We start from the raw sequence: 12,335 nt of genomic DNA, 5'->3' as shown, positions 1-12,335 counted from the left end.
GATATAGTGTGTTGGAATAGGAGTTTTATAAATTTTGTTTGGTAGGCGGAGTTCGTTTCAACGACCAAAAAACGCCCTATCAAAACGGCGCCGTTGCCGGGGAGCGGTAGTCGTATTTGAGTTTAGTTTAACATCGAGTCTAGTTTAACTAGTTTACTTCTTGCTTTTTAGTGTAATTGTCATTGCTCACGTTTTGTTTGAGTTGTATGCAAGATCGAGGGCGAAGCCGTCATCGACCTATCTATTCTCTTGACTTGGAGTTAGAGAGGAAATTGCGGGGTCTAAGGAGAATTTGAACCTGATCTTCAAGCTACAACAGATTTGCTACTTTGAGCTCGCCTCCACTGGTCCAAGTGCCTATAAATCCTACAATTGAGAGAATGTCTTTGGCGGTGAAGAACTTGGGAATTCCGGGCGCTTTTGAGGCCACATGTAGAATTCAAGAACCAACAACAAAGGCCACTAATTTTGAGATAAGGCTTGCCTTGATCACACTAGTTCAAAGCCACCCATTTTGCAGGAAGGCTAGTGAGTCGCCGCATGAGCACTTGAAGCAATTCGAGCACTATTGCAACACGATCAAGCATAATGGGGTCACTTCCGAGTATGTGAGACTCAAGTTGTTTCGGTTTTCGCTTCTAGGGAGAGCTAGTGATTGGCTTGACAAGGAGGTCAAGCCAAACTCACTAAGAACTTGGAACGAGGTCACTATTGCTTTCCTAAGTAAGTTTTACTCACATGAGAAAACTGCTGAATACTGGCACAAGATACAATCATTTGAGCAGAAACGTGATGAGTCCTTGTTCGAAGCTTGGGATAGATTCAAGGAGTATCAAAGAGAATGTCCGCACCATGGAATTCCAAAGTGGCTCCTCCTCCAAACCTTATATTTGGGACTTAACTCGGCCTCCAAGACTAGCCTTGATGCGGGGGCGGGTGGTCCTTTCATGAACAAAACGAAGGATCAAATCGAGGAGATCATTGAGGATGTGGTGCAAAATTATCAAGCTTGGCAGGTAGGTACGAGGAATTTGTTAGGTTATGATACATATGACAATTCATAAATCATGCGGAAAAACCATTTAGCCAGGAATACATATTATTTACACATAAGCATATAGCATAGTTTAGATGCATACTCTTTGTTGCGTGCCTTCCCTAGCTGCGCCCGAACCGAACAAGAACAAGTCTTTAAGACTCCAAGTGTCGTCCCTCCGTAGATAGTCCACAGCACGTCCGGATCCGCCTTAAGATTGACCAACTAGAATCGCCCTTAAGGTACTAAAGATTTTCGGCACTTATAGTCAAGAAATGTGTCTGAATTTTCTCTCAAAAACTCACTTTGAATACTTGAATAATCTATGAAAATATGTGACCCTAGGCACTTATTTATAGAGTTATGGAAAGGGTTTTGGAATCCTATTAGGATACTAATTTATTTAATTATAACCCTACTAGGACTCTAATTAAATAATCATTATCTAATAGTTTTAGGATTTAATCACACTTTGAATTCTGATTGCTTCAGGATTCCCGCACAAGCATTGCACGAGCACCGTACACCCGCGCAAGCCTTGCGGCCCACACTAGGCGCACAGTGCTCGGCCCACTGCTGTGCTCCCGCGCCCAAGGCCTTGGCTGGGCCTGGCCTTGCGCTGGGCCTGGTCGAGGCTTGGCGTGCGCTGGTGCGCATTGGCTCGCTGGGCGACGGCCTGGCTTCGTGCTGGGCCTTCGTCTAGCGGGCCTCGTCCGATGCTAATTCGTACGATACGCTTCCGATTAAATTCCCGATTCCGGAATTCATTTCCGATACGAACAATATTTAATATTTCCGATTCCGGAATTAATTTCCGTTTCGAACAAATATTTAATATTTCCGTTTCCGGAATTATTTTCCGATTCCGATAATATTTCCGATTCTGACAATATTTCCGTTTCCGGCAATATTTCCATTTCCGATAATATTTTCCGATATGTACCATGTTTCCGTTTCCGGCAACATCTACGACTTGGATAATATTTATATTTCCGATACGATCCATATTTCCGTTTCCGGCAATATCATCGTTTCCGGAGTATTCATTTCTTGCCTGTGACGATCTCAGCTCCCACTGAAACCAAGATCCGTCGATTCCGAATATCCATAGATGGAGTATCTAATGCCATTAAATACTTGATCCGTTTACGTACCATTTGTGTGACCCTACGGGTTCAGTCAAGAGTAAGCTGTGGATTAATATCATTAATTCCACTTGAACTGAAGCGGCCTCTAGCTAGGCATTCAGCTCACTTGATCTCACTGAATTATTAACTTGTTAATTAATACTGAACCGCATTTATTAGACTTAACATAGAATGCATACTTGGACCAAGGGCATTATTTCCTTCAGAATTATGAAGGAAAAAGTAGGTGTGAAGAAGGGAAAGGATCGGATTTCGCATTGGAGCAAGCAAACATCATCGAAAAGCTTAGTTCACGCCTTGAAAATCTTGAGAGTGCTCCTAGTCAACCACCATCTCCATCAAAAATTCCTCCACCGTCGGCCACCCTTCTCACCAAAGGGAAGGTCAAGGTTAGTTCATACAACACCATGCCTCCTAATACTTCGTTTTGTGATATATGTGGTGGAAACGATAATTTTCCTAACATGTGCCATCTATTATAAAATGTCTCCTATGTTGAACATGACTCATCTTATGAGCAAGACTTTGATATTGAGTATGCAAAAGCTTTAAATGAAAGACCTAGGTACAATGGGCCCCCAAACCCAAATTTTAGTAGACAACAAGCACCTAGAGGCCCTTCTATGCATGCCTACCAAGGTAGTTACTACCAAGGCCAAGGCCAAGGAGGGGGGTTTGATCACCAAGGCCGGGGCAACTATAGGGGGCAAGGCTATCATGGCCAAATTCCCTATGGTCAACCCCATGGCCTAGGTAATCAAGCTCCTTACCATCAAGATAGTTATAACCCAAAATCACCAAGGTGGAATGGGTTATAACTACCAATATGGGAAAGGTAGAGGAGTTTCTAGTAGGGGCTATCCACTACTACAAAACCCTCTTGTTAAAGACGCTTTTTAGACCATTTTACGACGCATAAAACCGGAAAGAATTCGGCCCTCGACGCTTTTTAAAAGCGTCGAGAAAATTGAAGTCGAGAATTTTCTCGACGCCTTCTTGCGACGAGAACGAAGACGCTTTTTGCAGACCCCGATTTTTTGTTTGGCGTTGAGAAGCTCGTCTCTTTTAACCGTCTAGACATTTGTTATCACCGATGTCAATATTATTTCCCGCTATGCCTATCTTTTAACTATTTAATTTTTTGACGCCTAAAAGCGTCGAGAAATTTGGGTTGTCTACGCTTACAAGCGTGCAAAATTTCTGTTAGCGTGAATTTTAATCTAAATGAACTTTATAACACGACTCCAAAAAGCGTCCAAATTTGTTTGTAAAAGTTTTTTTCTCCACGTATTCGTGTATCGCATACAAGCTCTTTTTATTCTACATACCTATTCCTGTATCGCATATATATACATAATAAAACATTAAAGTACCGTGTAAAGCATATCATTTAATGCAGTGTAGTTTAAGACACTTAAATAAAATAGAATTTGGGAGTGATCAAAATAGAAAAAATAATTAACTGAGTACAAAAGGCTGGCAAATGGGAATTCAGCTAAAGATTCTTCCCCATTTAGTATCTTTCTCAAAACTTTACTAGAGTCTGGGGCGCCAGAAGGTATACACCTTACTAGTTTCATCATTCAAGGAAAATTCAAGGACTTTATCAAAAGCTGTAAAAGTAACAGTACCAACACGAGTGGTTCTTCTGGAGCTTAACAAAGCCCTGACATAGTCCAGTACTAATGCATTCAACACAACATCACTGCAGCACTGTCTACAGATGACCCTATTTGATGTGACATAGTTGTTAATTATTATTATAGATGTCAGCCTGGCTTCCATGGCTTGAGCCACTGCGGCCTTGTCCACCATTAGAGTTCAAAGAACCCCTTGTACTATAACTTGCAAGCAGAGATGCTCCCCTTCCAGCACAACATATTTGACAAACGTTTCTCCCACAATGAGAACACAACAAAGACCTTGAGGAATCTGCTGATGATTTCACGGTAGATATTTGCACCGCCTCCCCATTTTCAGCATGTAACTCACACACACCGCCAACATAGCTCTCTCCAAAACCAGAAACATTCCAGAAATAAATGACATCATCGTCATTTTTCTCAAGATCAATTGATTTAGTAATTTTGTCTTCAAGAGCTGCTTGTCCCACCATTGCAAGACTAGTTGTGATCCTGCACAATCTTTTCATCTGTAGATCATCCAGCAACAGATTCAGATTTATAGAAGCAGGATCGTGCCAACTGCCAATAGAACCCTATCTCACTCAGCAGTAGAAAGATTTAAGCGGAGGCGTTCAATTTCCAGTTTCATGGCTTCCATGTAATTTAGCCTCTGTCTCTGCCTCTGCCTCTACATTAATTAAATAAATTCTTCAGATTTCAGCCCAACAGACAATTAGATAACTTTTGGAATTTTACAATCAGAAGAGAGACTGAATATAAATCAACATGAAAATGGTTTACCACTCTAAATAAATACACGTGAAAGCTACTAGTGAATAGTTAATCCCAGGACTATGACATTACAAATGTAAATAGATTGAAAATGTAGTCGTTTACTAATTTACACCTTCTGTCGAAAAGGGTATAAGTCGCAATATGATCTACTGAATAGAAGTAGTCAATAAATCAATTATGAACTGTTAACAAAGCTTCAGGCCTCACTGCCCTACTATGGAAAAAAACACATAAAAACTCCCTATCCTAATAATAGTTATAACGGATTAGTCTGACTCCTACACGGATGCACTAGCTATCTCCTTCAGCATTTGGTCAAAATCTAAATCAGAACCCATAGAAGGCAGAATGCAGAAAGCAAAGTAAGAGTTCACACATAAATCACATCTCATTTTCATAGAACTATTATATTATAAAGTACAAAGTATTACTAAATATATTTTGAATACTGACACAGGCCTGCAAGAACTAATATACATATACTAATGGAATAACATATACATACCATTTGTGGACCAGTAAGGGACTTTAAGCACTCTATATATATACTGTTCAACGCCTTTATCAGATGGTTTCACATCCAGAGATGGGGTGGATTGAGAACCAGCCTGATCATCATTATGCTCATTCAAAGGGTTAGAGAACGGATTCAAATGAATTCCATTTCCAGTCAAAAGATCTAACTAATCGTTGGATGAAGAGTTCAGTAGAGTCTTTGGTTGCACAGTTTCACTGGATCACGAGGCACCACCAACAACAGTGGAATGACGACCAGACAAGAAGGTATTCCGTTTCTGGCAAATTTTTGCGTGCTCAAGCAATCTTGCTCCATGGCTTTCACTTGTGAAAACGGTTTTCCAAGGAAGTGACACTCCAAGAACCTCTAACTACAAAGAAATTATCATGCCGCAGACAAGCAATGCAGTAAGTGTTTCTCAAACTATAATAAAGGGAGGCCAACATTAGAGAAAGAAACATCGATGATACAAAGAAGAATAAAATCAGAACACAATAACCTGCAGTAAAGCAACAAAGTGATCAAGTTACCAATCAAAATAAGGGATTAAGTATGTTTATACTACATAATTCGAATTGTATCTCATTACAAAAGTTAGTATTTCAGCACATAAAGCAAGATGCAGAAATTTGGCAAATTTAAAAACGTTGAATAGTGAATGTTTCCTCCCTCAACAGAAGGCGGTCCACATTAAAGTTCCTCACTATGTCACCTCTTAAAGTAGCAATATAAGTGCCAAAATGCTAAAAGTTATTGATAACACACAATGGTTAACGTTGTGCAATTTAACACAAAGCCTTGAACAACTTGCGCTAATGCCAATTGCAGCAAGGCTGTTTTGGTTATATCATATTTCAGAATATGCCTGTTGCAAGCAAGCAAAGAAGCAACAACATAAGCATCATCCGCAGAAGTTAGCATTGCATAGTAAGCATAAACATATAGATTGGAGAAGCCAGCCCATTACAAGAACGTCTGAGCTAATGCAGGGAAGTGAAAGCTCTTATAAAGCTTTCCTTACAAGCTCCTAAATTCTAGGAAGTTAGAGAGGCTGACATATGTCAGCATTGTAATAGTATAAAAATATATTTTTTCTTTCAAAATATTTTCTATTGTAAGGCTTAACCAGCTTAGGTAGTATAAATTGGCTTAACCTAAATTCATATGTAACTAACTCATTTATTACAACATTCTTCTGGTTAGAGATTTTCTATCTCTATAATTCTCTTAATAAAATTAACTCATAAGCTAGGAAGGTCTTAAAGTTTTATGCATATTTTGCTTAAGATAATTCATCAAAGCTTGAACAAATTAATCCACCGTCCAAAACTTCACAGCAAAAAGCAAAGAAACCAGAGATATTTTTTAATTAACTGTAGTCCAGAGCCAAATAATAGCCAATATTGACCCTATCACCCAATCACCCCAACGCTAAAATGAAACTGGATAGAATCATAGGTCATATGAAGACCGGATAAACTTAGTAGTCATATGAATAAGAGAATGAGGGAGATTTTCCTGACATTTACAAACAAAAAGATGACAATTTCTAAGAGAAACCTTCTAAATGTTTTCTTTCATAACTTAAAAGCATATCAAAGCTTAAAATATACTCCCTCCGTCCTAGAATAGTCGTTACACTTACATTTGCACAAAGTTTTAGGTGATAAGTGGTTGTTTGGTTATCAATTGTTATTTTATTGAAAAAGTAGATGTGATAGGAGATAGTGGGGTATTTTTAATTGAATGAGTGAGGGTGTGGGGACCAAAAAAAATATAGTGGGAAGACAGAGACAATATAATAATTGTGGGGTCATTCCTAATTTAGAAGTGTAACAACTAATCTGGGACGGACGAAAAAGGAAAGTGTAACAACTAATCTGGGACGGAGGGAGTATAGTTTAGTGAAGGTGCCAGAACTTTCACATGAGAAATGTCTTCTAAGTTCGGGAAAAGGAATGCTGCATATCGCCATATTATCCCCTACAAGATATATGTGGTACATAAGATCATTGGCCAACTACAATCAAGTAGTAGATAGTTAAATAATAATTCAAAAATCATTAGTAGTCAAAATTTAAGGAAGCCACCCTTCTACAATGAGGTCTCTCGCATCTAACGCAAATAATCTCAATGAGAGATGCAAGTCAGACAAGCGAGCATCTGTGCATAACAAAGAGTTTTTTTTTAAAAAAAAAGGTCTTTCTTTTTGGCTTTAGGTCTACATTTGATTCAATTAACTGTAGTCCACGCAATTCACAACTTCACAATTACTTAATAGAAGCAAAAACTAAGACATAATTACCAGCAGAACTGCTCTGTACCTCACCAAGAGTTAATGGAGTTCTCCTAGAAGCAGCAGGATAGAAAGTAAGAGCGACGACACGAGTAAGAAAGTCCAACTCTCCTTCTAGTTCCTCAAAATCATACAACAATGACAAGATTGATGCATCTGCACCATTAAGACGGGCACCAGCTCCAGACACAACCATATATTCTGAACTAATAGATCCAGGTAAAGGTATTAAAATATTTGTCCCATTTTCACATTGAGGTATTGAAGCACCCTGATAAAACATTATGAGAAGAAAAACAAAAATCTTAAACATATCTACAACTAGGGCTGGCAAAAGCTGACCCGACCTGATAACCCGACCCGAACCCGACCTGAAAATAGCGGGTTTGGGTTGAGATTTTCAACACGATTAATTAAATGGGTCGACAAGAACCCGACCTGAAGTTAAATGGGTTAGGTTTGCGTTGAAAATCTCAACCCGAAATCAACCTGTGTAACCCGATTATTTAAATGGGTCAAAATCAGGTCGGGTCAACCCGGGTCAACCCGACCTGATAACCCGACAAAAGTTAACCAAAAAAAATTAAATCAAAATTTAGTTAAAAATGAACGAAATTTCTGTAAAGAACAAAGAAAGAATACGGGGTACATTGACAATAATGGGCCAACCCCAAATAACTTTATTTTACCCTAAGATTTGAGTCACAGTAGAAAAGTGAAGTTAACTAAACCCTATTTTTTTACTCTCTACCCACCGGCCACCCACTACTCTCTCACTGACTCTTTCAAACTCTCTCTCAAACACACTCTCTCTCTCTCTCTCTCTCTAAACAACTAAACTGTTCCTCTCAGTCTCACTCCTCAATTCCTCTCTTCTTCACTCCTCAGTTCCTCTCATCCTCAATGGTTCATTTTTTCGTTCCTCTTCATTCACTCGGTAATGTTCTTCACTCTTTATTCATTTCCTTTGTTGTTATTTCTCTAATTTATGCTATTTCTTTTGATTTTTTCGAATTTTATATAAAGTTAAAATTCGTGATTCTGAATTTATTTCTACTTATTCGTGATTTTGAAGCTCTACCTTTTGTGTTATGGTTTCTATTTTTGCTTTTTTCGAGTATGTTTAAGGTTTAGGGTTTTATTGATTTTGTTTAGGATTTTTTCGGTTTTGGTTTTTTCTATTTTATTTATGCTAATGTTTTTATTTTTCCGATTTTATGTTCGATTTTTTCGATTTGGTCTTTTCTGATTTTATTTTTTCGATTTTATTTTCAAATGTCTTATTTTTTCGATTTATTTTCGATTAATTCTGATGTTTCCTTTTTTTGATTTTTTTTTTTTCGAAATTTTTCGAATTTATTTTAAACTAATGTTCATAGTTAGTTATGTTCCAGATTGTTTTAAAGTCTAATTTTATGTAAATTTAAATGTAAGACACCAAATTTTAATGTTTAATACTTACTCTATTTGCGTGTTCTATTTGCGTGTTTTAATAATTAGTTTGCGTATTTTATTATAATGTAGTGACTTTGGAGCCGCAACTTGAGGCCTTGTGTGGATCCGTCATGAATTTGAGGGTGAATGTAGAAGGTGATAAGATTCCATTGCCAATGTCGCTACCGGTTGAGGCTCATTGGCCATCCTCCTCCAATAATATCTAATGTTATGTTCTTGTTTTAAAAAACTCAAGTTTCTGTAATTTGTGCCTTTGAGGCAACTTTATTTGGTCTGTAAAACTTATCTAATACTTCGTTCCAACTTATTAGTGTGTGCAAACTTAACTCCTAGACTTTTTATATTTTAACTCTTTAAGAGTTAAACTTTTGTGTAAGATATTCAGGTATTTCTTATCAGGACTTGCTGCCATTAGAGGCTAAATTTTAAAATATTATTTTCCAAACTGTTTGTACAGGTTAGCAACACTGTATTTGTGATCAGAATCCAAAATTTATTGTTTGGGTTGACCTGAAAACAGCAGGTTCAGGTTAGCCCAACCTGAAAACAGCAGGTTCATGTTAACCCAACCTGAAAACAGCAGGTTCAGGTCAACCCAACCTGAAAACAACAGGTTAAACTTAGTTTTTTTTTTTTTTTTTTTGTGATTGTTAAATTTTTAAAATTTTCAGGTCAAAACAGATCAAGTTCAGGATGACCTGATAATTAACAGATCAGGTTCAGGTTTAGGTTTTCAACCCGAATTCTTAAACAGATCAGGTTCGGGTACGGGGGTAGTCAACTCGAAAATAGTCAACTCGAACACGAACCCGACCCAACCTGATCTGATTGTCACCCTATCTACAACAGAAAGTATAGTTTCCTACAGGAAAAAAAACAACAACTCTGAATTAAAGATAAGAAAAGTAAAAAATAAAAAAGTAACCTTAACTTCCAAAACCCCCATCCTCAATCTACTCTGAAATCTCAATAAAACCATTCTCACATCAACGTACTTATCTCCTTCGATTCCGAAAAGCATGAAACAATTTTTTTGTTATTGTAAAATTCATTTAAATTGCCAGTTGTTTTTCAATGTTTTGTGTTCCATAATTTGTTTTATACAGTTCATGATAAAGTAAAGTATTGTTTTATTTTAGGTAATAGATTGCAATGGTGTCGCAAGATGCAACTCTAGATAATGGTGGTATTCATGTACAAGCAGCTCTTGACTATTCAGCTTTGTCATACTGCAGGCATATGCTGAAATCTGGATTCCATGTTACTGCAATTAGACCACCAACTGTTCCTCCTAATTCATGCAGGTTTTTAGTTTTTTTCCTTTATTACTAACATTATACATTCTGAGTTTCTGGATAATTTTTTAGTTCGAGTTGGCTCAGCAATAAGTTTTGTTGTGTTGTTTATTTGTAGATTGTGAATAACTTTTAGCGCTTCTCATACAAGGAAGGATGTAAAGAAGCTTGCTGATGCGCTGTCTCGTTGCATAAACTTTCACGATATTGATGTTGAAAGTACAGAGTTAGTGGCAAAGCTCTAGAATTGTTAACTCATACCCCATATTAGAGTAGATTGTTATGCATAAAAAAGAAAAAAAAGGAGAGAAGATAATAGAATAGATTGTTAACTCAGACCCCATATTCTTTGGAAGACAACAAATTTTCTTATTGGTAAAAGATGTTAAAAGAATCAAATATGACTTTTTATCTTGGGACAGTAGAAGTAGAGTAAAATGTTTAAACATACGGAAAAAGGGGGAAAATAAGACATTTAAACTCCCTGGTTCCTCCCCTTCATTGTAGAAATCAGCAAACTATAATAGAAACAACAAGAAAGGGCACACTTGAACACCATTCCAACACTTCTACAAAAGCCTACAGGATTGTTTGCAAATTTCAACAGGAAACTATCACAATACCAGTCTACAGTAGTTACTCCACTGACATGCAAAGATAATTATTCAGAATATAACCTATAAGGATTGTCATCATCACCTTGCTCGCACCCAAGTAACTAGGTATAAGATCCTAGCATCTTTTGTGAGTGGTAAACCAAGAATAAAGTAAGAAGGTTGGATTGTAGGGAGTTAAAGAATACTATACACCCAGTGCCCCGCAGTGACTCGGTTTATTTTGTACATATGTCCAGGATGTCGATCTCTAGCACATCTAATCGTTAGTACACAGAAAATAAAAATACTCTGCATATCTAACAAATATAACAAACTGTTCTACCCAATTTCAGCCCATAGCCAAACAACCAATTTCAAATTGCACTATACTAGTTGGAAGTTTCAAGCTCAATTTTTCCAAAATCGGACTTTTATCCCAACTAAAAAGATTTTGCTATTTAGTTTTCACATAAGTCAGAAATAACACAATCATGTTCTTTTTTATTTGGTTGATTTTCATGTTGGGAGATGTTTAGTCATTTGATCATAGCTTGATGTCTCATGCCTTGCAAATTAAATATCGACAGATAAATTATCAGATACCTTGCAAATTAAATATTGGCAAATTAAATATTATCAGATACCTAACAGACTGAATCGCACTCCTATCAAAGATAAACCTAACGTTCACCAACTAAAAATATAGTAAGGGAAGCAGGGATCGTATCCACGGGGAAACAGTGTTCTTTCTACTATTAAAAGACTAATCTAGACTACTGGTAACAAGAGTTGGGTTGGTTTGTATAATAAACTAAAGCAAGTAATCAAATCGGAAAATAACAATATTAAAGGAATCTAGGGCAGCGGTTCACCATAAATGCAGACCAGGATTTGACAACTGACAATGACAATCAATTAACAATCATAACTAGGAAAACATGCATCTCTCGAATCTTATGAATTCCTTAGGACAAAACAACTAGCAGGCTCTCGCTATGTACTAGAAATAATTCCTATCTAATAGCCACAGACCAAAAACATCATATTTATACCTCTCGGCGCATAATCTAAGATTAATCAAACTCAAATCAAAATAGTCCGGCCGAACAGAATTCACGAGCAATAATAATAAGCTATAGAAATTATAATCAATCAATCAAAAATCATGTCCACGTATAATCCCTATCATGCATTCATGGATCCCCTTAAACCCTAGAAATTAAACTACTCACTCATGATAATAAATAACAAAGCAATTAACATAATGGAAAACATGATTAAAGCGATAAAATAAATTAAAGTAAGAAACAATACCGAATTGAAGAACAATGAAATAATAAAGCTTGAATTTTTACTTGGAATTAAAAACTAAGTATTTGAATAAATTAGAGAGAAACTAGAAATAAACTAAGTATTGAAAAACTAGAATGAAAGATGTCACTAAAAATAAAAGGCTGAGTATAAATAGTTTCCTCAAAAATAACATTTAAAACGGAAATAAGCCACGTGAAAAACTGCTGGAGGTTGGCGTTGCCCGATCGGGCGACGCTTCGCCCGATCGGGCGAAGTGCT

General features: G+C 37.0%; 1 protein-coding gene, 1 long non-coding RNA gene and 1 other non-coding gene across 4 annotated transcripts; 1 reads left to right on the top strand and 2 right to left on the bottom strand.

The window, feature by feature from the left end:
- Nucleotides 1-754: 754 nt before the first annotated feature.
- LOC130471156 (small nucleolar RNA R71) lies at nucleotides 755-859 on the bottom strand. Its single transcript, XR_008931820.1, has one exon. It is a non-coding gene; the product is annotated as a small nucleolar RNA R71 (small nucleolar RNA).
- A 4,114-nt stretch (nucleotides 860-4,973) lies between these two features.
- On the bottom strand, nucleotides 4,974-7,642 carry LOC130469221 (probable phosphoinositide phosphatase SAC9). The gene is made up of 2 exons (XM_056838163.1): nucleotides 7,446-7,642; nucleotides 4,974-5,491 (listed from the first exon to the last, which is right to left on the bottom strand). The coding sequence occupies exons 1-2, from the start codon at nucleotides 7,611-7,613 to the stop codon at nucleotides 5,342-5,344; spliced, it is 318 nt and encodes a 105-aa protein (XP_056694141.1). The 5' UTR covers nucleotides 7,614-7,642; the 3' UTR covers nucleotides 4,974-5,341.
- A 182-nt stretch (nucleotides 7,643-7,824) lies between these two features.
- LOC110789615 (uncharacterized) lies at nucleotides 7,825-10,300 on the top strand. Of its 2 annotated transcripts, XR_008930815.1 has the most exons (3): nucleotides 8,151-8,354; nucleotides 8,942-10,176; nucleotides 10,286-10,300. It is a non-coding gene; the product is annotated as an uncharacterized lncRNA (long non-coding RNA). The 2 variants fall into 2 exon arrangements; XR_002533627.2 differs by lacking the exon at nucleotides 10,286-10,300 and having other exon boundaries at nucleotides 7,825-8,354; nucleotides 8,942-9,317.
- The last annotated feature ends 2,035 nt before the right edge of the window (nucleotides 10,301-12,335 follow it).

This window comes from Spinacia oleracea, chromosome 3, assembly GCF_020520425.1.
Source record: "Spinacia oleracea cultivar Varoflay chromosome 3, BTI_SOV_V1, whole genome shotgun sequence".
Taxonomy (NCBI): domain Eukaryota; kingdom Viridiplantae; phylum Streptophyta; class Magnoliopsida; order Caryophyllales; family Amaranthaceae; genus Spinacia; species Spinacia oleracea.
The sequence above is the reverse complement of the archived record's forward strand: the minus strand, read 5'-3'. Positions and strand labels throughout refer to the sequence as shown.

Excerpts from the sequence above, each read along its gene's own strand:
- LOC130469221 (XM_056838163.1), bottom strand. The coding sequence starts at position 7,613 with ATGGTTGTGTCTGGAGCTGGTGCCCGTCTTAATGGTGCAGATGCATCA. Across the intron at positions 5,492-7,445 it reads CTCCATTAACTCTTGGTGAG|TTAGAGGTTCTTGGAGTGTC; the intron begins GTACAGAGCAGT and ends ATTTCTTTGTAG.